The sequence below is a fragment of the Cardiocondyla obscurior genome, linkage group LG08, assembly GCF_019399895.1.
Source record: "Cardiocondyla obscurior isolate alpha-2009 linkage group LG08, Cobs3.1, whole genome shotgun sequence".
In the NCBI taxonomy this organism is placed as follows: domain Eukaryota; kingdom Metazoa; phylum Arthropoda; class Insecta; order Hymenoptera; family Formicidae; genus Cardiocondyla; species Cardiocondyla obscurior.
The window spans coordinates 4,836,339-4,863,183 of NC_091871.1; the positions used below are offsets into that span (position 1 = coordinate 4,836,339).

The 26,845-nt window shown below is 34.3% G+C and overlaps 4 protein-coding genes and 1 long non-coding RNA gene across 8 annotated transcripts in view; 2 read left to right on the forward strand and 3 right to left on the reverse strand.

Moving 5' to 3' along the window:
- Nucleotides 1-11,972, reverse strand: part of LOC139105189 (uncharacterized) — a 35,510-nt gene extending 23,538 nt beyond the window's left edge. The window contains exons 1-4 of one of the 2 annotated variants that reach the window (XR_011546138.1): nucleotides 11,885-11,972; nucleotides 11,537-11,805; nucleotides 11,174-11,421; nucleotides 9,593-11,086 (exon numbers count right to left, since the gene is read on the reverse strand). This is a non-coding gene — a long non-coding RNA (uncharacterized lncRNA). Of the gene's footprint in view, nucleotides 1-9,592; nucleotides 11,087-11,173; nucleotides 11,806-11,884 lie in introns of both variants that reach the window. The other variant, XR_011546137.1, reaches the window with a different exon arrangement.
- Nucleotides 103-7,450, forward strand: LOC139105162 (uncharacterized). Its single transcript, XM_070661109.1, has 8 exons — nucleotides 103-746; nucleotides 2,651-2,868; nucleotides 2,946-3,127; nucleotides 3,323-3,470; nucleotides 3,559-3,917; nucleotides 4,042-4,507; nucleotides 4,968-5,197; nucleotides 5,362-7,450. Exons 1-8 carry the CDS (start codon nucleotides 722-724, stop codon nucleotides 5,687-5,689), a joined length of 1,956 nt encoding a protein of 651 aa, XP_070517210.1. The 5' UTR covers nucleotides 103-721; the 3' UTR covers nucleotides 5,690-7,450.
- A 1,331-nt stretch (nucleotides 11,973-13,303) lies between the features above and the next one.
- Nucleotides 13,304-16,447, forward strand: Hlh3b (Helix loop helix protein 3B). The gene is made up of 5 exons (XM_070661139.1): nucleotides 13,304-13,712; nucleotides 14,654-14,881; nucleotides 15,035-15,243; nucleotides 15,363-15,710; nucleotides 15,916-16,447. The coding sequence occupies exons 1-5, from the start codon at nucleotides 13,710-13,712 to the stop codon at nucleotides 16,250-16,252; spliced, it is 1,125 nt and encodes a 374-aa protein (XP_070517240.1). The 5' UTR covers nucleotides 13,304-13,709; the 3' UTR covers nucleotides 16,253-16,447.
- Nucleotides 16,448-16,739: 292 nt separating this feature from the next.
- Nucleotides 16,740-20,030, reverse strand: LOC139104861 (trichohyalin). The gene is made up of 5 exons (XM_070660589.1): nucleotides 20,025-20,030; nucleotides 19,433-19,911; nucleotides 18,448-18,728; nucleotides 18,087-18,379; nucleotides 16,740-17,996 (listed from the first exon to the last, which is right to left on the reverse strand). The coding sequence occupies exons 1-5, from the start codon at nucleotides 20,028-20,030 to the stop codon at nucleotides 17,376-17,378; spliced, it is 1,680 nt and encodes a 559-aa protein (XP_070516690.1). The 3' UTR covers nucleotides 16,740-17,375.
- LOC139105168 (uncharacterized) lies at nucleotides 19,773-25,407 on the reverse strand. 3 transcript variants are annotated; one of them, XM_070661122.1, is made up of 10 exons: nucleotides 24,521-25,172; nucleotides 23,022-23,294; nucleotides 22,668-22,931; nucleotides 22,218-22,387; nucleotides 21,723-21,794; nucleotides 21,321-21,607; nucleotides 21,059-21,220; nucleotides 20,881-20,991; nucleotides 20,605-20,789; nucleotides 19,773-19,911 (listed from the first exon to the last, which is right to left on the reverse strand). In XM_070661122.1, the coding sequence occupies exons 1-9, from the start codon at nucleotides 24,548-24,550 to the stop codon at nucleotides 20,605-20,607; spliced, it is 1,554 nt and encodes a 517-aa protein (XP_070517223.1). In that variant the 5' UTR covers nucleotides 24,551-25,172; the 3' UTR covers nucleotides 19,773-19,911. The 3 variants fall into 3 exon arrangements, with proteins under 3 accessions (XP_070517223.1, XP_070517222.1, XP_070517221.1); XM_070661121.1 differs by lacking the exons at nucleotides 19,773-19,911; nucleotides 24,521-25,172 and adding an exon at nucleotides 25,199-25,407 and having other exon boundaries at nucleotides 20,383-20,789; XM_070661120.1 differs by lacking the exon at nucleotides 19,773-19,911 and having other exon boundaries at nucleotides 20,383-20,789; nucleotides 24,521-25,171.
- Between the last annotated feature and the right edge of the window lie 1,438 nt (nucleotides 25,408-26,845).

A 26,845-nucleotide genomic window follows, 5' to 3' on the forward strand; every position in this document is an offset into this window, starting at 1 on the left:
TTATCTAAGCACGTTTAGTTTTGTTGGGAGCCTTTAGCAGAATTGCTAATAGCACATTTGTTAAATATACACGTGTAAGAAAAAAAAAAAATTAATGTTAAAAATTTTAGAATTTATCTTGTAAGGCGAACAAATTACTTTAACAGTTTGTGTTATTACGCATTATACACGACACGTACAACGATATTACACGCGTGACAAATCCTGTGTCAATAGACTGTTAATCGAGGCTTCTTTAATTCGCGAGTATTAAAGCGCGATAAGACGCTGATACAAAGTATGGTATGTTCGTTCGCAGATTCAGTCGATCTGTCGGCGGCGACCAATGCAGATCACGCGTATTGTTTGATTTCGCGATAATAGATTGAATGCAATTAGCGTATCATCGCTCTGAAAACATTTGTTCGATAACTTCTCGTAATTTTTTTTCCATCTCATTGGAAAGAAAAGTGAATTATGAATATAGATTAATGCATAAAATGAGAACTTGTGTTAAATCAACGTTAAATTCTCGACGTGGTGTTGCGAGGAACCGGAATCCTTTAAACTACAGTTAACATCATTGCAAGTGATTTGATAATTTAATGTTGCATAATATAATATAATTGTAAAAAAAACTAATTAGCAGAGTGTGTACGTTTCGTCTCCGGAGAAGAAAGCTGGATCTTCCTGTTTCTAAAGTTCTAAGTGAGCGGGTCTATGCCGCGATTTTTCAAGGAAAATGTCAACGACACCTTTGAGAATAGGTACGTATTCTCCGATAGAAATTTTCAAACATTTGTCATTGGTCTCCACATCAATGAGACGTGATGCGTTATCAATGCGAATGATAGTGCGATCTTGGAAACAATATAGAGACTGTTTCTACTGCGCATAAACGCGCAACGTATCGCTCTGCCGATTTATTTTTTTTTTTTATGCACTTTGCCCGATGCTAATTTTTTTTTATTTACACTTTGCTGAAGTGCTTTATAATGACATTCCTATTTTTTTTTTTAGCGGGAATATGCAAACACATGTGTTTCTTTCTTTGTTTAATTTTAAAAAATATACGTACGTTTGCCGTTTGTTTTTTATTTAAAAAATCCAAATAAAGAAAAAAATACTCTATAAAATAAATTAATAAAGATTTGAGAATATCGTGCATTTTTCGAGATTTATATCAATTTTTTGCACTGCACGTTGCGTTCAGTTCATTAACCGTGTAGCAATGAGAGATGTTACCTTTAAAAAGACGGCATTCATTCTTTAATCGCTCATTCTTCTTTAATGTAGCTCATTTAATCGTAATAGCACAGATGCGTGCCGCCCTCGCGAGGTACATGGGTTTTATTTTTAAGTTTCTTAACTTGGCTGGCTACTACAATTTTCGTAGCACGTGTTTTATGCATGGCCGAATCTTTCTTTCCACAAACACAAGGCGTAATATGAGTCAGCAATGAAACTATATTCCTTTCTATAAACTTATTTTGAGATGAAGTGGAAACGCGTACTTCTGACCACAAAGAAATTTTGTGTAATTCCTTAACACATTTACAATAATAAATTTTTTAGAACAAAAAATGTTTAAATTGATTAAAGTTATTATTACAACTATTCTATTTAAAATAAATTGTTGTAGTTTAATTAATCGATATATAAAACGTAAATTTTTATAAATTGCATTCTTCTTAATAATAATAAAAAAAATTAATTGTTCTGTCTCGAATTGTTTAATTGCTATTTAATTTTTTGCTTAAACCGTCTGGATAAATAATCTTTTCCTATCTAGCAATACTATTCTGTGCAAAAAAAAAAATCAATGCGTTATCAATGCGACACGCGATAAGTTATCGTGGAAAGATCATTCTACAGATCGGGTCATCGTTTTGTCGAGGCATAAAGGTGAGATTGATGAACTCTTGATCATGAATCTCGCATCATACGAGATTCTCGCGAATGTTCATCTACGTTCACGAAGTCGCCGCGTGCAATCTTAACTTTTTACTTGTCGTGATATAGTATAAAATGAATAAAATATTGTTTTAATGTTTTAAAAGTTATATAAGAAAGTTATGTAATATTTGATGCAGTTGTTTCGTGTTTTCGAAAACAAGTTCTACTTTAATGCATAAAAGTCGTCTTCGCTCAGGATTTTGTTAGATAAGATTGATTTATAGTATTATCGAATACAGTCATTAACGTGCAAACAATGTTTTATTGCGTATTATTAACGTTATGCGATAATAGAGTTCTAAAAAAAAAGTAGAATAAAGAATTCATAAAACAGAGCCCGGAGTGTTACGTTAGATTTTAACGAAGCTATAGAAGATTTATGGAAATTTCCGCTACTTTTAAACATATGTACACTTGTACACGAGGACGTATCTTGAAACCTGTCGTAGATAATAAAAGATAAAGAATTCTATCTCCTACACATGCCTACATTCCATATCGAGAAAACTGACACGCTTAATTAAATCTTTTAGTTATCAGTCTCGATGTTTAGCGTCCATAATTGCTAACTACACAAAAGTAATATAACATAAATTATATATTAAAAAAATTTTATTTGTATAATATTAATTTTTTTTTTAATTTAAATTTATACATGAAGCTTTTAGCGAGATTAAAATATTTCTACATTTTATATGGCGACGTTTTTTTGCAGAGGATGGTATTCGCCCACGAGATTGGCAACCGCGAAAATCAAGTTATAAAGTACCTTTACGATTGATGCGATTATGTTTGCTGGGAATGCTTTTGCCGTTCCTATTCATTGTTGGGCCGCTGTATCTGCGATACCGCGTGTACTCCGAACAGCTATATGCTTTAACAATATCCGATCAGAGGTTAATCGATAGCAAAGTATCTACTGTTTGGTGCCAAGTAATCCTATTTCTTTCTTTCTTTTTCTTAAAATTAATAATGAATCAAGTCAATAGTAAAGTAATCATTGCTTGTAGAGCCAAGTAGTCAAAGTTAATGCCACGTTCAACGCGTATCTGATGGGTAACGAACCAGTGGTTGAAAAAGAAGCTGTACCCGTTTCGATGACGAGACACCTTGTTATGGAGGACGATATGAAGGAATATTGGGGATTTTATCTGCTGCATGGCAGTAGCGTTACGGTTTCAGCTTGTGTAAGGTAGAATTATAAAAATGGGGGTTATCACATAAATCTCAAGAGAAAAAATAAATACTTCTCTTCAGGAGCAATAAGTATTACTTATATGTATATATGTACATAATTTCCCCATAATCTTATCTAATTTATTTAAATCTATTCAGTTATATTTAATTTAATTAATTTACTAAGATACGAACACCCTATTATTTTCAGATGGCCAGGCGCTTCCTTAACAATAATTCGTGGCTTTAAAAATTTGCACGAGTGCGCTTTTATCGGAGATGATAGTAGCGAGGAACTCGAGGAACTCGTTGAAGTAGCTAAAGAAGAAGGTTTGCTTAAGATGAAAGACACTACAGAGGTTTGTTATTTTTTTTTTTTAAACAAAAAAAAAATTCTGAAGATCTATAAAATACTTTTATTTATATGTATATCATTTTTTATTATAGGCGGCGCGACTTAGTAATATACCAGACAAAATGAGACGAGCAGATCAGAACGTACATTTTTATAACAAGAACGAAACTCTTCGTACGAACGTTTCTAAGTCATCTCAACATCAACCTGGCAGTCATGAATTGGATGCTGAAACGATGCGGAATATACTCACTCAACTTTTGGCCAAGACCGATCATACTAAGAAGAAGCAGAAAAATCCGCATCATCATTACGAAGCAGTGTTTCGAGATATTACAAATATCGATAAACCAGTGACAAATTATCCTGAAAGCTTGCAAGATCAACTTCGTGGAAAATCGATAAGCAAATTTGAATTCGATAATAAAAAGACATCAAAAAATAATACGGAGTGCGTTATTTTCCTTGTTGATTTTCCTAATTACAAACAGTCTAACAACTATGTTTTAATAAATTAATTTATTCTATTTTTGTTTTTTTTTTTTAATTAAAAATTGTATATTTAATTGTTTCAGATTCACGTCAATGTCTCCTAAAACACCAATTTCTCTTCAAGCAAAGGAAATTAATGACGATAAATTAAAGACTCAACAAAATTCCACGTTTTCTTCTAATCTCGTTTCAAGTTCTACAGTATCCAGCATGCAAATGGAGCCTAGTACGGCACGAAAAATTGTGAAAGAGCCAGAAAAGTCGGCAATTAACCAAACAAATTTTGAGGAAGTGTTTCAAGATGTCTTGAAAAAAATTAATTCCTTAGGTAATCGTGGCAAACAAATGTTGCATAAGCTGATGGATACGATTGACGCGCAAGCTGGCGTCAAAGGTGCTGCATTGAAACAATTAGTGAACGATACAATGAATAACAAGAAATTGTCAAGCGAAGCTAAACAGAGAAGAAAAAGAGATTTAATCCTTTCATCGCCGCTTTATCAAGAGCTAACAGAGGAGGATGAAGATGGTGACGCAGCGGTGGAAGAGGTTCTTTTGTTTACGTATATGTTTTATTAGTGAAAAATATCATAAACTGTATAAATTCTTGTAATTATTTCGCTAAACCTTAAAAATTATTTCCAAATAATTTTTGTAATAATTAGAAACATTGTTTATTACTTATTAGAAAGTTGAACTCTAAAATAAGATAAAGAGTTTCTGTCGTTCAAAAATAATTTGCGAATATACTAAATTTTACCGGATAGTACTATCTTCTATTGAAACCAAGGATTTTATTTATCGCGTTCTTATCGAAATGAGTAATAAGATATGTGTCAATTCACGTTCACAGAATAGGAAATTATTACGCACATAATTACTTTTGTTTAAAGTGGATCTTTCTCCATCGTGTGCGTGTGTGATTTAAAAGAATAAATTTAAAAATAAAAATTTCTGTATTTAATTTAATTCAAAGGTTGAAGCTAATAAAAATTTACTATGCCTTCAGGATATGTTGCATCCAGATGGTATTGCAGAGGATCGAGGCACCGTAAATGAAACAAACTTAAATGACAAAAGTAATTCTGAATTTTGGAGTTCATTTAGCAGTTCCGAAGAACGATTACTGGAATGCAAAGGTCTTATTTTAAATTTGCCTTTGACACCACATCGTTTTTGTACACCTAAACACGAAAATGATCATTCTACAGCCTCCTTTGCTAATACAGTAACATATAGGTAAGCGTAAATTAACAAATTACTGCATTTTTTAAATGCTTTTAATTGTCAGCTATGATAAAGTATTTATAATTAATTTCGATGAATCTACGTATTTTTTAATGTAGATATAATTTTATATTAAATTTAATTTCTATGATCTATTTTATATTATTTGCTTGTAGAGTACCTCTAAATGGATATTATTTCTTTGTGTTTAATTCGGAGAATGAAGTTCAACCAAATTACGTGAGAGTAAAATTTGATCTACTAAAAACTGTCTATAATACTTCGAATCCTGTACACGCATGTAAAAACAGCACGACGGAGTGTTCGTTACCGTTTAAAATATTTAGCAACGAAAGAACAGTGTTAGAATTGCCATTAAGTGGAAATGATTCGCAGTGGAATGAAGAATATATTGGTGTGTCTGAATGTGAACCAAGAACGTTGGTTTATACTATCTGTGTTATCATGGTGCCCCTGTTAATTCTTTGCTTCGCTTTTCATTAGCAGATATTGCATTATCAACAGTATTTATATATGCTTCTACTGACATGATTGATAATGTTATTATCGCTCCAAAACTATTTAAAAAAAGAAAGGATAAATATAACAATAATTCGATATTTTTTATTATAAAATAATTAAATTAATAATAACAAAAATTTCCTTATTATTTTAATAAAAGTAGGTAATTCAAAAAGAATTTTTAACAATAGATACATACGTGAGAAATATGAAAAGCACATTGTGTGATAGATATAGTTAAATAACGACACTTTAGTTTTATTAAACTTTTATTTTTTTATTTTAAATTAAAAATTTGATTGTTGAACTATATCGTTTTATCTATTGGCGTAATTTTATAAAAAAAATTTTATTTATTTATATCAATTAAAATTTTAATTCCTTTCTTAATTTAAATATAGCAATTAAATATAGCAAGGAAATATATTTTTAATTTAATTATAACACGTAATTACCTGCTTGTAAAATTTGGCTCGATCTAGCTATAACGTTTACGCGAAAAGAAAAATTTTACTGAAATATCTAAAAATTCTATCTAGAAATGGATATAAAAATAATTAATATTAAATGCTCAAATTGATCACAAGAATGTTATAATTTTATACAGCGTTAACGTTACGTGCGTGTCCTACATAGTTATTTTTATAATTTGATATATATACATATATGTATAATTATTCTCAGATCTGTATCTAGATTAATTTTTACTTGCTTCAGTGAAATTGTGTTTTTTGTACGATTCTTTGTGACTATGCTGTGATTATGATTTTTATTCATTCTTATGTATAGTTTTCATATCAAACGTTTTTGTTAATATTGTAAATATTGTACACAACTATATCTAAACAGCGTGACAAAATAAGCTGTGATCGAGATTCGGTGGTTCTACAACGTAATTAATTAAACTGACAAGCTGCCGAATTATATTATATAAATTGAAGTTTGAACATTTTAGATCACAGTCAATCTCTAGACATGATTAAAAGACGAAGCTCCAATTGTGAAGAGTAGATAAAAAAATTTATACTTTTATTAGAGCTATTTAGCCTGTAATATAAGTACCGAGATTACACGTCGTATAATCGCGACTGATTGTTGCAAATGTTTTAGATTATTTGCGTATTCGTAAGCGTACTTTAAGTGATATAAGGTCCTGACATGTTGAGTGAGATATCGCGTGTCTGATGCGATACAATTTTGGCCGTGAAGTTAATTAATTGTTAAGACTAGCGAACGATACAATTAATGTATGCAATGTATACACTTTGCTAGACAATAAATTTAATTGTCGAGTTCTGTAAGTAAAACGGTCCATTAAACAATTGCGCTTAATCAAATTTATCACAACCTTTTAACGTGAGTTGAGAGTTAATATTCGTTCTAAATATCTTATGTGACGCGCGTTCCGATGATCGATGTGTCAGCAGGCGCGAATGCCACACGTGGAAAACAAACACTAATAATGGGATTAGCGCGGGGCGGCTGGTTGACGGCGATAACGAAAATTGATTTCACCCTTCGCGTCTCCCTCGGCCACCCTACGGCACGGGGATGCTCCATTCGAGCGCGTTGACGTTCATGGGACGCTGCGCAAAACCAGCGACACGCCTCTCTCGCACCGACACACCCTGGCGAGATCCCAATATCCACACGTGCCCGGTATAACACCGGTTTAACCCATTCAAGAAATGATTTAATTCCGTTAACAAAAAACAATCGCACTTCTGCATTCCGCCGGATAAAAAGTTACAGGGGTAATAAAAGAACTGGATAAAAATAAAATTCGTATTGATTCGAAGTGAAAATATGTCGTAAAAACGATTGCTTACCACGTGAGAAATGGAAATTCCAAAAATCAAAAGAATATTGGGAAAAAAAACAATAATAAAAAAAAAAGAAAGAGAACCTTTCTTAAAACATTTAAACAAATTTTCTGTAAGGATACGTTATCTCAAACTATAACTTACATGTATATGTAAAACAATTGTATAAGTAATTTTTTTTTAACTTGGCTACAGCTAGTGATTGTGATACTAGCGCAATTGTTGAAAAGGGGTAAATATCTTTTTGTTCAATAACAATTTAATATTTAGTTGTAACAAGGAGGTAATATTCTAAGATAAGTATCTAACAGTGACACCCGTATACAAGTGAAAGTGCCGCTGAGATTTCGAGCAGAACGCTATTGAAACGAGAGAAGATGGAGGCTGCGCGAGTGTTCGCAGCTGATAAGGGATGCTCCGCCCTACAACCCTCTCGCGGCAATCACCCTCCCGAGTTTTCGCGATCGTAGAATTGCAGGGTCAAGTTGTTGGAGGACCTAGCAACGGTGTGAGATATTAATCTCGGGGATTAAACGGACAAATCGACGGAAGATTAATTTTTAAGGTGCCGTAAAGTGGAAAGGATTACCTCGACGCTTAATTAACAGTTACGCTATATCGTTCTGTAATTAATCTTTGCATTTTTTTTTTACGGTTTCTGTCGTGTTTCGTTACGCATCAACAAGTCGAAATAAATATATTTAAAAATTGTAATGCGGTTAGAATATATGCATTTATTAGAATTAAAACTGCAAATAAACATATTTATCCTACGATTTCGTGATATCGTTAAATTTATAACATATTTATTACGAACATTAAATCATTTAGATCTCGTCAACGTTAATAATTTTTCGGATTTTTATCTGAAAATATCGGCACAACGCCAAAGACTGCGATAAGAGTCGCGTGAGTCAATCTCTTGCGACAATATTAATACCTTATTCTTATTCATTGGCACGAGCAAATTGCCTGCGACTTGCCGGGTCTGTGGGAAACCGCAACAAAATATCCCCTGCTAAATTCTATAAAGCACCCGGGGTGCCTCTTAGTCGATTTCTATTATGGGATTTTTTTTAGGTTGGCTATTTTTCACGATGACTTTATATGCATTTGTATTACATTCGTGTGTAAAAGAAATATTGCATTTTACACAATTATTATATATAAAATTGATCTATTAAACAAACAAGTTTCTAAAAGATTTTGTAAATTAATTGTAATTATAGAAAATATGTATACTATAGACAAATAAATTATCAATAAAATATTCTCAGAAAAAGTAACAATTTTTAATTATTGGGATGCAAAATTAATATTCAAAGGAAATAATATAAGTTATATTATGATGGAACTACGTGCATAATATAAAGTAGATAATGCGTTTACGATTAGATAACGAAAAATTTTCCCAAACAATCAACTTTCGATTAGTCGGATCCCCACGGATCGATAGGCATAAAAAAAACGAAAGCCTTGCTTAGTATACATTAAGGGAGAAAGAGCGGAGCTGCCCCCCGCTGTCAAGTGGCCACCAGCCACGGATTGTTTTATTGTTGACACCTTAGGAGGGTGTTACAGATTTTCCAATAGGATGCTTGGGGTGTCATAGTCGGAGTCTGATTAGATAATATCATTTCTGATGTTCATTCGAGCGCTATTACGAGCCAATCTGCGTGGGACCTGATCTGCTATTATTAAGTAAGCGCGATATATGCTGACTATCTTTAGAAAATCAAAGCAAAGAACTCCAAATTATCTATTTTTAATTATAAAAATAGCATTATATATATAAATTTAAATTACAACTGTGGCACTGTAATTATTAAATATTTTAAAAGTAATAATTAAGTCACCAAGAATTAAATTATTTGAAACGCAATACGGCAATTTTTATCATGAATTTATTATAGAAGAAACTTTGTGCCCGCTACGCGCGCATAGTTTTTCAGAAGATCTCAATTTGCGCGCGTCATTATAATTAAGGACATTAATTATAATAATTTCTATATAACTACAATTGAGTAATCTACAATCAACGGCGTGTTGCCGGTTCACTTACATTTGTAGCTTTCGGTTAGATTAGGGTAAGTTATTTTCCGTCCTTCCTTCCTTCCTTCCTTCCTTCCGTGGCAATATTCTGAATTATCCTGACGTGTTGTAGCACTTCAAATTATTTGTCACTTTATTACACTGCTCTGCTTTTTTTTATATAATCACAATCACTATCACTAACACTACCACTCGAAAAATAAACGACCGAAAAAATGACGGTGGATTATCGCGGCGATTTTCTACGATTTAAATTAAGAAGCGCGACGAACGATCATTTGTTGTTAATATTACTGTTGACTCTTCGATTAATTCTTGTCGGCAGAATAAACGATGTTGAGCATTTGTAACAAACGGCGAATGGAACGGGCCGAGCACTCTATCTTCCTCAAATATCTCTTGCTCGAAACTGGATGAAACTCGACCGCGACGAAGACGGGCGAGGTACAAATCTCACGCTCTGACATTGATACTGCAACGACTGGCGATCGCCGGAATCCGTTGAACGTCGCTGAAGGAGATGGCGAGTGAAGGAGTTGGTAACATCGAACGCGCGGCGCAATTCACGTTGGACGCTCTGTGCGCTCCACCAGCTACTTAACCTTGTCGTTCCGAAGTACTTTTTCGGGGCACAAAACGAAGCGCGGAACGACGAGTGGAATAACCCAGGAGTGCAATAAATGATCGTTCGTTTCCGAGTCGACGACGTCGACACTTATTCGTAAGCGTGATAATGCTATCCGTGGTCGAAAATACGCGAAATCGCGGAGCGATTAACGACGCATCTTCACGCCCGAGACTCCGCAATTAGACTGACCGTTAGAAAGTTCAGCCCTTAGATAGATGGAGACAACCGCGTAAAAAAGTGAGACAGCAATAGGTCTGATCGTAACTGACGGAGTTTTCGAAAGTGTCGAGCTCAACGCCGAGTTACTTTATATACGTTTTTTTATGCATTTGGCAAGCTCGAGGCGTTTTCTTCCAAAAAGGAAAAAAAGAAACGAAGTGTTCTTTCACGATTCCAAGATCTATTATATTTGCGAGTTTCCAAATCATTGCCGTTATGAAACTCTTGTTCGATCTAACTCCCAAAATAATTTAATAATTCGAATATTTTTCTGTTTCATAAAAATTAATATTTCTTAAAAAATCATACATAGTAACATCGATAACTGACATTTACTCTCACTTAGCACGAAGCGAGCTAAGCGAGAAAATCAATCAACGTCGTAGAAAAGCGGCAATAATTAATAGTTAATTTACGTGTAACATCAATTTTTTTTAGGTACTATAAGAAACCATGCGCACGCATCGCGTGCGCTATTTTTTGCAAAGGTTCTAATTCGTGAGCGTCATTATAAATAGGGACATTAATTATAATAATTCCATTATGATAAATACAATTGAGTACTTAATGATTGACAGCGTGTTGCCGGTTTAAAAAAAATTATAAAACTCACCAATCTGCATGAGCTTCAGCGGAGTTGAAGAGTTCTGCCGGTGACTGTAACATAAAATGCAAAATATTAATGTAGATAAAAAAGGTAAATTTTTTTTGATAAAATATTTTATTAAAAAAATTTATATTCACCTAAAAGTTGCTCCGCCGATGCACGATGCCCCCCGGGCCTGCTCCTCCTCTCAGATGGGACGTGACGAGCCATCCTTCCGCGCACAAGTCACTCGCGAACGCGACCGTGATTTTAAATTCGCGAAAATTATTGATCACTTGCGCGCGATATTTTTCGGCACTGCTGTAAAGAGAAAATCCTGAAAATAAAAACAAGTTACTGACTTACCCAATCTGCATACAGCGGAGTTGAAGAATTCTGCCGGTGACTGTAACATAAAAAGAAATATATTAATGTAGACATGTATATCGGTTTAAAAAGTTAATAAAAAAAAGTAGAGGAAATCTTTTAATAAAGATTTTATTAGAGAAATTAATGCTTACCTAAAAGTTGCTCCGCCGATGCCCGATGCCTCCTGGTGGGCCTGCTCATCCTCTCAGATGGGACGTGACGAGCCATCCTTCCGCGCACAAGTAACTCGCGAACGCACTTCCGAAAATAAAAAAGAAAATCGTTAAAAAAAAACGCCGAAAAACTAGCGGCACTCCCGATACGACCGACGAACCGGCTGCGGTTCGTATGATGACTGATATCGGCGCACGGCACTTTAAGTTCTCATTAAACGATGCGAAGCAGCGGAGTTTCTCTTGATCTGAAACACACAAATTAAAGAATTATTTTGTAGATATCACATTCAAAGCATTTTATTCCAAAGACAAGTTTATACTTACCCTGGGGTTGCTCCGCCGGGGCAGGATACCCTTCCTGGGCCTCCTCCTCCTCTCAGGTAGCACGTGTCGAGTCATCTTTCCGCGCACTAGACACTCGCAAACATCCCGACCGTGATTTTCCAATCGCGACAATTATTCATTACTTCCGCGCGTTACTGTCCGGCCCTCGCGGTCAGAATAAAGCCGAAAAATTACGCCCGAACACTTTGCGAAACTCCCGGAACGACCGACAACCGGCTGCGACACGTGCTCTTCTTATACTGTGTATCGCACATACTCTCCTCACACGGAAAATAGATAGGAAAAGATAGTTCTAGTGCCGGGCGGTTTCCTTTAACGCAAGTACGTATTAATTTCGGCACGAGCACGCGGTTGCTATGAGTGCGTATACGTACGTGTGCTTCGCGCGACCGCTGGAGAAGGACAAAGCGAGAGTGTGAGTAGTGGGGGAATATACCTAGCTCGCGGCACGTAGGCTCGCGCTCGCTCTCCCTCCCGCCCCCCTGCCCCCCTGATATACATATATAATAATATATTATTTTATACATACATATATATATATATATATATATATATATATATATATATAATAAAATCGATTAACAGTTAATTCAGGCGTCACACCGATTTTTTTATTTAAGATGATAAGATCTTTAAAAATAATTTTTATTTTTTTTTTTTATCACGCCTAATGAAGGGTTGTTGTGTTTGTAACGATAATAGCTGGATAATGGTAGCGATAAGATAAACCGCGAAACATTATTCTTTGTAGGAAGAATCTTTGAAACATGTGGCAATGAGTTGAAGCAGGAAAAGGGTGGAAACAGATATACATGTACATATGTTTCTACAATATACATATGTGTAATATAACAAAAAGCTATTTTATTCCATGGCATCCTTAAATAAAAACTTATGTAGTTTACAGTTAAATTTAGAATATTAGAAATATTAATAAAAATCTTATTATGCAGTAAAAAAAATTGTACTTATTATTTTGTAATATAAATTATTTTTTTAGAAATTTTGTAAATATATATTATTTGATTCTAAAAATGTCAGATCCTTCTAAACATATCAGAACCATAATCTCAGAATAAACGGCTTACAAAGGGCACGTGTGTTACCCTCGGTTACCTACGCGTGTCTCATAGTACAGAAGGGTAATTTTTTTTATATCGCCGCAACCAACTGAACCATAATGTACAAATATTAAAGTTGCGTGCATTTTATAAAATACGCACACATAAAAAAATTAATGTTTTATAATCGCTGCTATTAATATTATTATTGCGAAGAAAATAATTATTGTTTTAATAATTATTATTTTAAAGTAGGTCAGTTTAATTGTTTTTTAATCGGTAAAATCACAGATGCAGATTTGCACAAAAAATCTTAATTTTTTAAATAATTAATCTATCGTATCTTGGATTGTGTACGTGGTTGTACGCCTATGTCGTATCTGTATTTTAAAATTATTCGAACAACGTTATCATGGAGACTGAAAATTGGTACACTGTGAGACGGAAGGTCGGTCGTTTTTTATTAAATATATAAAGATGTGATCCGTGAAAAGAGTCGATACAGGGATGCTGGATGGGATGGACCCGACACGAGCTCCACCCATGAGCTTGCGCTCCGCCCTCGTGAAATTCATTTACCCAGAGGGTTACGCTGGACTCAGAACTAGTTAGATCGACTCTTTCAACAACGATGCAACGTCTCCGTCACGATATTAGCTAAATCGTTCTCTGAGTTATTTATTTTCTAAGTCAGTCTGTCATTTAATTTTGCGGTGCTAACAAATTTTTTTCCCGTGTGCAATATGGTGAGTTTTAACCCCTGTGCGTGCGTGAATTGTGTTAAATGTGTTAAATCTGTTCTTCAACCCCTTTGACATGTAAACTTAAAAATGTGATTGGATCATGCGCGAGTTCTACGTATGCTCGAAAATAGATAAGAGTTTAAAGCGATAGTTTACTCTGAACAGTTTAGAATTCCGTGAAATTATAATTGTTAAAGAATTTTAGTTAAATAACTAACATATGGCCTACTGTGACTATTTTAAAAAGCCTAAAAAAAGTTATCGAAATATGCTCTTTATATAAACCTTTAATTATTTATCTCATTAATATTGATAATAAAAAATTGCTAAAATGTCTAATTAATATAATGAATAATAATCTTCGATTTACAAAACCTGTTGATTGATAAAAAAATTCCTAAATAACAATCATTATTGTTAAAAATCAGGATTTTACTATTAGACAAATATAAAATTTAATTGAAACGTATAAAATGTGCCGACGGGATCGTTTACTTTTTTTTATATAAATAAAACTGATATGTATAAAGCGTGTGAATACATGTATGATTAACATATGTATAAAGATAAATCATGTGGCATACATATCTATTGAATGTCAGGGACAGTCGAAGACAGCGTAGTATCAACTTCCTGTCAGCTCTTTTAATGACTAATTATACATATATAGATAATCGAGGACATTCCTAAATGGTTTATTTTATCGTTTATTATTGAGTCGTTATTAATTCCTTGCAATTTCGATAAAAATTAATCAATGGTAACGAATTAATAACAAATTAACGAGATAGGTCGCGATAATTTTAAAATCGTGGGTTTAAAAGAATAATTCTTTTTATATTAATTGAGTTAAAATTAAAACGTGATAATTAGCGTTGACATTAGCGTAGTAAAATCTTTTTCTCATATTTTCATCACATTTGTTTACCTGTTAATCGTTGCAGCCGATGTTAACGTATAGTGGTTGCGGTGTGGGAGTTGCGGATGCTGAAAATGGTTCCCCCACGGGATCATTATTATCTGGTGAAGGAGAACTTGCCGAAGAAGCCGGTGATTCACCTGGAACATCGAGGGATACTGAGGAAGAAGCCACGCTATCTGATGAATTTTATTCCCACGATACAGACGACGAGGAAGAGCAGAGCAAACGACGCCGGGATCGCTCTAGCTCCGTGAGTAAAATTTATAATCCTTTTTCCATGTTTGATTATGTCTGTAGAGACTTTAATTGTCAATAATTATAGTAAATTCTAAGTTTAACTAGTTCTTACTTGAAAATAAAATAATTATTTACAAATTCAATCAAGCTCACGATAATTTCGTAGCTAGATGGAATTTCTTCCGGCAGTGGTCATTTGGGATCGCCTACGCCTCGTATAGGTACTTTAGGAGTTAGAAAACTGTTCACCAACAGCCGTGAACGATGGAGGCAGCAGAACGTAAGCGGCGCCTTCGCCGAACTTCGTAAATTAGTGCCGACTCATCCACCTGACAAGAAGTTATCGAAAAATGAGATTTTACGAATGGCAATAAGGTACTTTAACTCGCGTATACTTTCTGTTATAAGATTTTTTTTTTATATATATAAAGAGGCAAAGAATATATTTTATAAATCTAATATTTTTGAAATTGACGTAATATCTTACTGTGCAGATACATAAGATTGTTGAGCAATGTTCTGGAGTGGCAAAAGAGTCAAGATCGTAATGGAGTACAGCAGCACGATGTGCGTATTAAATGCGAGTCACATTTGAGCAATCAACATTCCGCCGCATATCACGTGAAGCCGAACGTAACGTTTCTGAATCAAGAGAAGATGAGTAACGAAAATTCTCACGTTTTTCGTGTTAATTATGCTACCCAGAGGCATAATTCTCACGCGTGTGACAAGAACGGCAGTAATTTGCTGATGATCGCTTCGAGTAGACTCAACACAAATATTTCCTCTGGAAAACGCTGTGTCACACCTTCTATCGTTGTTACTCAAGGCAACTTTCACAGGTAAATTATATCAAATTAATCTTGCACCTGGACAAAATTAATAAATTAGAAAAAAATAATACAATTTATAAAGTTTTTAAATTCTTTTTTCAGACCGGTAAAAATAAGCAATTAAATACCTATTTTGTGTTTTATTAAGCATATTTTAAATAATAAAATTATTATTAATATAATACTTATTTTCCTAATTTTATATTTTTTACAGCAACAGTAACGGAAATGTTATACGTTCTCCGTCGAGTGGACGGTCCTCAAGTTTTCCGAAGTCACCACAAGTTTCATCGAACGCTAGTATAGTACCTAATGGTTCTTCTTCATCCAGTAACACTTCAGTTGCAAACGGAATAGGATCTAGTGGCTCAAATTGTGCTCAGAAACGATTTAAGATCGAGCGAGAAGATGAAGATCAGGCTTCGAGAGATTGTAGAGCTCCGCCACCGCCTGTTCATAATGTCCCGGTCAGAAAAAGAGTTAAAGTTGCTTTTATAAAAGATTCAAGTTCGGGATTTCGTGGTGATTTGTGTAGCGCAGATCGTAAATGAAATATTAAATAGAGATGTCTGCTCACGAAAGAATCGACTTTTGTGAGTTTCGTGAGCTTTGCATTTTGCTTAAGTGCATACAAGTTGTGTAAATAAGTCTCATGCTGTATTTGACAATAATTGGTATCGTATGATACGAAATTAACAGCTTGTATTAAATTATTACATTACATATGTATTTAATTTTGTAATTCATTTAAATATTAATTTAATAAAACTTTCTTTTTGTTGTACAAAAATAATTTCTTTATAAAAATAATTTTTTATCTAATTGTTATTTCTTTTTATTAAATTTAAATTTAAAATAATCTTTTTACATTAAACTTGTTGGATATTTTAATTATTGAAAAACGTTACATTAGCAAAATTAAAAAAAATCGTGTATTTTTTTAGCATAATTTTTTTTTTTAAATAACAATTTACTTGTAATTAGTAAAAGAGCTCTGATTAAAGAAAAAAATTAATTCAGAAACCTATTTTAAAATCCGGCACAACGAAGACACATTCTTTAAAGAATGTTTTATTAATTTTTGTATTACATCGTTTGTACATTAACATTGCAGTTTTAAACATCGACATAAAAAACACATAGAAAATTTCCGATTATGTGGTTCACTGTCAAATTGTTTTACAAATACATTTATTTGGCTTCCCACGTTCGATCGGGTGCCATTTATTATAAATTTCGTAACAGAATATATATTTATTTAAATTTTTCGTACATCCATTCACTTACATATCACGTTATTTTACGGTGAACACAATAAACACCTGAACGTTTAACAGTTATCTACAAATAACAACTGCATTGTATTTATCACGGATTGCTTACATTTTATACTTATTAATTTTCACAGATACTTATTAAAAATTTGGTTCTTTTTTTATTCAATAAAAGTGACAGGCATCGTTCAACACAGATTTAACACTGTACAACGAATTTAATTTTGTAACATATTATTGGTATACTTACCCTTGCGAGAATCGAGCTCCTCTTTATATTTATAAATTTTTTCACGTTTGACTTGTACTTTCATTTCGTCGAAATGTTTAATTGTTATTAATCTAAAACCCTGCGAAAGCGGCATTCGCTTCGCGAAATGCCAGCTCTCGCAGGCGTTTCCTATGTTAAATACACTTTATACCTAGTACTGTCTCTTTTCGGTTCCGATAATTTCTTGGGAACGTATCGCTCGTCGTTGAACTCGATCGGCGGCACGGGCGTGGCAGGTCGTTCGTCACTCTGGCTAAAAGCTCTTCTCGGTGGGACATCGAGAATTTTACGTGTGCTACTACATTCAACGCTACCTCTCTTGTTCATGTTCATGTTCACGCTGACGTAACTAGCGTCGCTTGTACGCGAATCTCTCTTCGAGAAATCTATTTCCACGTAACTGACTTCGGAACCGCGTGGTCTCATGCTCGCGTCCGAATTTCGCTTGTTCTCTTTATCCACTAGTCTCTTAATGGCCGGTGCCTCCGGCCGTTCTCTCTTGAATGTCACCAGTTCCGGCAGCTGCCGGAACAAACGAGACTCCCGTCGGACCTTCTCGTCATAATCGTCCGAATAAGTGCGCCGTTCGCGGCCGCGAATTTCCCGTCTCGCGCTGAAATCCTCGCTGTACCGTAATCTGTCGCTAAACTTTCTTAGACGTTCATCTTGCTCGTCTGACATCAGTACTTCACTGGCGACGTGAGTACCGCGAGACGGCCTTCGTCTATCCTCCTCCTGCTGAACCCTGGACTGCGGAAAATAAAAATAAATAAAATAATCAGTTGATTTTCTTAAATCTCGAGCCTCGGTACTGATTTTAAAGAATTTCAGTATTAATACCTTGAAGATATCGATTCTGTCGTTGAACTCCAAATCTTGACTGTTTCTACGAATCGGCGGGTAATTGCTCCTCTCTTCCTCGCTGCTGCTTTTGCTAATCCAGGTATTCTCTCGAGAGGCTCCCGCTCTCTTCGGCCACTCGTTCTCCGTTTTGAAATCATACAAGTCTCGTATACGTTCGCTAAGCTTGTTCGCTCGCTCGTTAGTATCGATATAACTCAAGGAACGGTCTTTCGTTCGCTCGTTAACGCTCACGAAGCTCGAAGAGCGGTCTCTGCCCACGTCTAATTCATCTGCAATCAAGTGTCATTCGATTATTAAAATAACTTTTATAAAAGATAAGAATTATTCCTATGCGCACCTTGCCGTTGCAGGCGTCCTTTCTCATTTTTCGCTGGGGAAAATTTCCTGGGGGGTTGCCACTTGGAGGCGTCTATATCCTTGCGCGATTCTTCGTCTTTTCTATCCTGTTTCGTTGGGGAATCTCTCATCTCGGGATTTATTCTCGGCACAGGATTAGGCGACGGACTTTTAGCGAATGTCATCCACCGAGTAGCCGCGCTCTTCGTGATTTCACAGCCGATTCTTGCAAGAGGAGACGTTTCTCGGCAGAATTTTCCGCCGTTAATTTGTGGCAGCCATCTGAAAAAGTTATATATATTCAAGATCGAGCTGTTCTCTACGTTTCTATTTATTATTTCGAATGTGTGTATAATAACGTATATTCACGAAGAAACACATACACAGTTTTATATTAAAAAAAAAATACTCACAATCAGTTATTAATTTCTGATTTAAAATATTAAAAAAAAAAAATTGTAAAAATAATTACCCATGCAATTCTAAAGGAATTTTTATCGTAAAATTCTTTTTTTTTTTAATAATGTATGAAAATTAATTATTCCATAAGGGAGAAGGATAAACATTGAAACAAACTTTTACAAACTTGGAAAATTCTCGTTATTCCGTATGCATATCGAGCAGTTATTATTATGGAATTATCTCGTGATCCAATACATGGATTACGAATTTATGATGAACGTCACAACGTGAAAAGATATTAGCGACTAGTTCCGGCCGATGGAGCAAACCAGGCACCACTATGTTTTCACGTTGCTCGGCGCGGTCCTCGACCAACGTGAATTTTCATCGGCCAACATTGACTCGGCGACACCAAAGGAACACAAGACGAGTGAAGGAGACGGAGAAATCTGACCGAAACTAGACGCCATTACCCGTTGAAGATTCCGTAATGACTATCGTGTTCAATCGCGCATACGAATCTCAACTACAATCCCGATCAAGGCATTTCTCGCTTTCGGACGTGGAAAATGTGCGCGGTCAACCTCGTGGCGATTGTTCGCGGATCGCTGCAGTCCGTGTGCCTTCGTTGCTCGGTGATGCTCTTCTCCGGTCTTCTAAGGGCAGTAACGTCAGTGCTGTGACTCCTGACGTTGTATTGAGGTCGACCGACGTTCTCGGGCTCGATTCTGGAGAAGCGATTCTCAGCGGACGAAAGAATCGTCCTCGTCGGCCACTTCTCGATGCCCGCTGGTTCGTCGACGCTCTCCTGCCGCTCGTCCCTCGAGGGTCTTTTGACCGTTGGTCCTGGCTGCTGTCCCCGCGGCACGTTTCTCGGTAACGGCATCCACTTGGAGGTATCCAATTTGCTGGTGTCGGTGATCTCTGTGTTCCGGCGTTCCTCCACACGACGCTCCGTGTACTTCTTCAGGCAGTCCACGTCCGCACTACGGCTACGTTGACTGCGTGGTGATCGAGATGGTCTTCGTAATTGCCCGTTGTTGTCCACCGGGCCGGCCCTTTCCTAAAGTTTGAGCGTACGCATTCGTCCAGAGATACTAATCGCGTTTAAAGTGGTAGGCTTTTAAATAGCATTTTAAAATTAACTCCGCAATAGCTTAATGTGATAGGCAATACTAACATGTTAAGGGAAAAAAAAACTTCTTTTAGTAGTCTCATAACATGTACTTTTTAATTTAGTTTGATTTGCATTTTGTAGCTTGTATGCATTTTATATATGTATATTATATTATAATAATAATTTATTTAATATTAAAAATTTTTTTTTTTTGTACATATACATTCTACGTTTCTAAGTATAAAAAATTAAGCCTTTTATGTAAATAGACATGACAAAGATCAATATAAAATTATTAAAAGTTTTATTACGATAAAAAAAGTTAATTACGTTAATTAACTTTCTTTAGAATAAATGAAAGGGTAAGGAATGGAAAAAAGAAGGAAGAAATCATTTAATAAACTCCTAACAATAACATTTCGTTAAACAACTGAATTTTTTCGGTAATTAAATATTTTCAGGTAAGTACATGCCATGTATTATCAACATTTTCTTTTACTGATAAATACAAAGGTAAAAAAAAGGTTTTTTTTTTATTAAATAAAGATATTGATGCATTAACAATACGATTATAATATAATCGAACTTTATGCAGCAAGGAAGACCGTTATCGATAGAAAGATGCTTATCATGGGTTACCTAAGTGAGATGAAGCTTCGCGTAATCTGATATGTGCAGAATTCCATGTTCCGCAGATGCGACGTGTAGGCTGGCGCCGCACGCGCGTGGATTGATCTTGGAATTATGCAGCTCGGTTATTTGAGTACTGCACGCAGCTGCTGGATCGCCGCTGGATTCTAGACTTCCACCCCAGAATTCATTTCCTGCAAAGAATCTCGTTATCTTAAACGTATCAATGAAGTCATCGAATACCATTTATAAATAACGATAAATTATTATAAATAACGTCCAAACCTGGTAGCGAATTTCCATCCCAGGCGTAAGTTACAACGAGGAGCTTACTCGCGTCTTTAGCTCGAACCAGCCTGCTGTGTGGTTCTCTTAGAGCAAAATGTATCTTTATATCTAAAAATAATATCACTGTTGTGCAACTGTAAAGATTTATTAAAACTTGTATTTCTTATATACCAACCACCGAGATAATCGCCGTTCCCCGCACCGCCACATTTCTCTTGTCGGAAATAAGCGAACATAATGTCAGAAACATATTTGAGCTTTTTGTTCATCTTCCTGATAGCTATTTCGAATGTTTTGAGAAAGTAGACCTCCTGATCCGGAATTATTTTCCAGACACCTAATTGTTATTTAATTTATAAGTAATTAAAATCAAGCACGAAAAAATAATTTGTTATATTTAAATTCATCATTTTAACGAATAAAATTTTTGCACTAACCGAGGCCAAAACCAACGACGTGCAAGAAGGCGGTTGTATTATGTTTCTCGGCACGACTATTTGCCTCGAGCAATATTATTTCTACGGAAAGCAAAGTTCTTTTCATATAATTCACGATATCAAAAATTGTCTGATTATTTATAGATATATATCGCCTATTCTCTTTTGATTTCATGCGTTTCACAGTTTCTTCATAAAGCGGATGATAATCCTCGCCATAAAATTTAGCCCATAAGACACGCATTCCGCGCTTCTCTTCGAATGTACCGTCCATTGTATTTCCGTACCTATTTTACATAAATTAAAAAAAGTCTTGTTTTTTTTTTTTATAAATCTTGGTGCAAAAAAGCGTACACATCTTTAATTTTTTCTAATGTTATCCTACAAAAAATTATTGCTCACCCATTATCTAAATTATTCTGTTGTGGTGTGATAACAATATCTTGATACTCCATAAATCGAGGTTTTTGGAATCTATATGACAAAAATTTAAAGACAAAACATAATAACTAATCTTCGATAAATTCCAGAATCTATTTTATACATAAAACAGAGAAAATAGCACACAACAGTAAACAAGTACGCGGCAAAAAACATTTAGATATCTATTTAGATACATCCGCGCTAAACAGTGACTAGCCGACCGATACTAGACAGATTTTGATAGTCACTTAATAATAAATACTTTCTTATAATTTATGGCTAATACCAAGCTAGTCACTAGTTAAGAAATATATTTAATCTGCGCGATCTAATCACTAGCTGCAAAATCAAATTAGCTAAATAAATTTCCACTCGGGAACGTCACAAAATTCATGCGATATAAAAATATTGAAAAGATATAAAGATATTCTTGAAAAAGACAGGATTAAATAATTTCATATAAAAAGAGAGAACCTTGTGCCTATAACACCCATAATAACCCCTCTGGGTTGAACGGCGTCTGGATCACGGCTCACGATACCTCTATTATTTCGTGAGCCGTCGTTTATAAATTCCGTATGAGATGACATTACCATCATTGCCGACAATTTAATCTCGTCATAGCTCAAGCATTTTGTTAGGACCTGTTCATTAGATTTGGAAAGCATTTATTAAAACGTGACGTCAAGGGTGACATATGGGGGAAGATTATATTATGAAACTTTATCTTGTTTTTAACATCCTATAAACTTCCAATATCGATAAATATATGTAACGTTACGTTATTGCGTAGGCAATTAATAGCGTATAATAAAGCACAGTAAAAAAAAAAGTATAAGAATTTTAATAAAAATATTTGAAATTTATTTGAGAGAAAATTATTTAAAAGAAAATTACGACAAGTAGTTAAAGGTTTGTATTTACCAATGGTTCCTTCTCGTTATCGGTACCGACACCATCCCAACCGTTAAAACCGTTTTTATTATCAAGTAATTTCCATCGATCATTGGGACCGTAGAAGGAGGCTGCTCTTTTATCCAACAAACGATTAATAAATTGAATAAGGCCCATATCCGCATACACGACTTTCTCAACCGGAGTACCATATAATCGCTTATGTTTCAGCCATCGAGCGATCAAAGGCAACATTGCTTCGTGTATTAACGGATATACCGAATTTGCATTTAACTAAAAAATGTAATAGAAAATCATCAAATTAATTGAAAGTATTAATCTACGTCTATACATATACTTTGCTCGATCGAATAAATTAGCAACCTCGATAGTGTCCGAGCTAATTCCTCGGTCTTTTAAAGCGGTACATTTCACGGTATTAATTGGAAACTTCAGAGGAAACGCATTGCTTCGTCTAATTAGCTCGGCTACGCTGGTCGGTGGTGGCACAGACACGTTAAGACACTTTTTTAATAACTCTTTCGTATCGTCATCGAAGGGCACGCCGTGAGGTGAGCCCAGCGTGTTTTCCCATGAGATTTCTGGCGGATCTTTCGCTAACAGCTGCTGACGCGCTTCTTCTGCCGCTCGATTATTCTACAAGAAATTGAAAAGTCACCACTGATACTAAAATTTTCAATAGAATTAATTTAAATTAAATGTATAATCCATATGTCAATATGTAGTTGATACATTTTTTTCTAAAAATAATTTCATACATTAAACGTATACTTCAGTGTATCCCGCGTAAGAAAATAAAGCTCTTACATACATTAAACGCATACTTATAAATATAAATACCTAGCTTTAGATTATTCATTTTATTAACATAAATATTTTTATTGCAGTACGTAATGTTTTAATATTTTATTAAAATGAGTAGCTGTATCTTAATATTTATTGAAATTATCATGAAATAATGTATCACAGGAATAAATAACAATGTAATTTTATATGCATTTAGAAACTTTCGTCAAAAAATTAAATCCATAATTTGCTTGTTGACTTTGCGATAATATTCAACAAACTCGCGTCTCACGCGTGTATGGACTCGACGTCACCGATGAAGCAAAAGCCTACGAAATCGATTCTAAGAAAAATTTTTGCAAAACAGTGAATCGCTGTTCTATTAATACAACCCCCCGCTGATTACAGCAAGGACGCCGGTCACTTTGATACCTGAGCATGAAATCCGTTAAATAGCGTAAAATGTATCAGTTCATCCTAGCGAGCCGGTTGACGTTCATTCTTCGTAGACGCGAGCTTATATATATGTATACATAGATACACATGTGACACGTTTACACATGTATTAATGCCCGTGACAGCTTTATAGTTTACTTAATTTTTCTATTTACTGGTTTTGCCACCTGAGCGACAGGGGTGAGCGAAGAAAACTCAAATTCTTTGACATTGCAAAACAATATTAATATTGTTTCGTTTATTAACACTATTGTTATAATTTTTATGGAAAAAAATATGATAATGTCACATGCTTTCTTATTCTCCACACAATACACTTGTTACTGTTTTCAATTCTTCTCGCAAGTGATGTAATTAAACATACTTAATAAAATGTTTTATAAAAGTGCAAAATAATTTTTATTAAAAAGAAATGGTGTAAGATATTTTCAATTTTTATCTATTAATATTATTTGTCAATCATTATTGATAAAAGCAAAAAATAGCATACAATAAATATGAGTTCGTTAGCGATAAGTAATTAGAAGATGAATGGCTTGTCAATAGATGAAAATTTAAAATAAAATTATTTATCCATGTATTAGGAACATTTCTATAAATATTAACAAAAATTACTTTACCTTACGGACGCAACAGGCAAACAATGACATGTTCGAAGTTTGAATATCGCCAAAAAAATTTGCACAATAAATTATTTTTCGATTTTATGTTCGTTATAAAGCTCGACAACACACTTTCTTTAAAAATTCTAAAATAGAGTTTTAAATATATAAATTAAATAATTGTATACACAATTAAAAAGAAAGTTAAGAATCGAACTTATTTGACGCAAGTGGTTCAAGCGCGGTGGTACGAATAATAATGCAAGGTGTCGCGAAATTGTGAAACAGCCACGATGGTGAACACGTAATATCTTTTACATGTAATATTCTTGCACTGAACGGTATGTCTAAGAGAAACGCTGGACCCGTGGCTCTTTCGATGAGCATGCGCGTTTGTGAAGTGATATACACGCGCAGATCCGCAGATTTCATCATTTTGCGCATTCTTTCATGAAAAGATGAAAGACGCGCGACAAAGAAACAAGTTGCTTTTTTAGATTATTGCTCAAACCTGTTTAAATTCTACTCTAAATTTGGTCTGGCGTTTTCTTTATTTCTCTCTCTCTCGCTTTTTTTTTTTTTTATAAGTAATTTATATTTAAGTTCACTTAACTGCAGTAAAACATATAAGTATGTATATAATTATTAAGTATGTATATAATTATTAAAATAATTGCGAAAAATGTTATCTCTTACTTTCGTGGCGTCAGCTTTGTTCGCCTGCATGTTGTTGCCGTGCAATAATCAACTAGCGACTGAACATCAGAGTGAGGTCATCAAGCGTAAATTCCGGTTACAAAACAAGGAAAATGACTTCGTTCGAGTTCGTGTCGATTCGGCTTGACACGTATGATACAGAAACGTGACAATAATATATTTAAAGAGCAAAATAAATAATTTTACTTTAGTATAAAATAAAAATAATTTTTTAATTTAATATATATAAAATTCATGTATATAAAATTAATTTATTTAAAATGTAAAATGTTAACTTAAGAAGTTGAAACTTGTGTGCGTGAATAGTCGACCTCTGTAGAACATTGCTAGAACTACGAGATCGAAGTGCAAATGGTAAATTTATCATGCAAAGAAAAAATATTTATAAGTAACAATAAAATAAATTAATAAATTTTTTTTTCCTAAAGAAAGTTTTGATTAATTAAAAACAGTCTCAAATTTTTTCTTTTTTAAATATTAATTCATATTAACTTCTATACTCTTCTTCAATAGAATCGATAATATTAATAAAGATTTATAATAAACGTATGTCAATTTATAATATGTCGTAATATATAAAAAAAAAAAAAAAAAAATTAAGCAAATAATATGACGAAAAATGTCCCGTATTTTAAAAGATTACTATCCCAATCTTTCACCATATAATAATTAAAAAATAAGACAAAAGCTTAAAGCTGACAATTGCTAATTTAGTGACAAAGGGTTGATAAAGTAATCTTCAATCGCATTACGTGGGGTAAGAGGGATATCTTGGAACGGAACACTAACCAGAAAACCGGTTTTATCAATTTACATCGTTCGGTAAAAGTAAACCGCATACCTGCACAAAATGCACAGGATATTCTCTAATCGTCTCGTTAAGCGCATTAACAATTTCTCTTCGTGGCATCCCAATCGCGTTAGGGGAAGCTCATTAAGCCGCGCGATCTTTTTCGCGCGCGCTTAAATCACCCGGTCTCAAATTAATATGCGTTAAGAAAGGTTTATCCGTTTTAAAGCTCAACTTTATCTCGCGTCACCCTGATAAACGGAGCTAAGAATTAAATATTATGTGCGTAATATAAAACTTCATTTACCGTAAAGACGTGAAGTGGTTATTAATGTAACCATGCAAAATACGTCAACATGGTCATGATGTATGCGTATAAATTATAAAATAATAGAGAAAAAATTATAAATTATTATTTTAAAAGCCAACATTTTTTTATATTTGAGCGTTCTGAAAATATTTCCAGAAATTGCTTATCATGCAATACCATTTGTGTTTTTTTTTCTTTCTTTTTTTTGTACGTGTGGTCAACGAGACATGGTGGTATACATTGGAAAGAAAGAGAGAAAAATAAAAAGTACGTTAATAAAACTGAGATGAACGACGAATGGTGAACGTACGGTACGCCGCGTCGTACCGTTTTGGTGGCACAGTCGTTAGTCCCTCTCTCTTGACATGACTCAGTGCCGACTTAAAACAGGTGTGTGAAACAAAACGTTGGTAAAATAATGTTGAAGTCAGGAGAACTACTTTAATATATTTAGACATAAAAGCAACAAGCCTCTTATTAAGAGAAACCGTAGCTCAAATAAATTAGGAAATATTTTAGATATATC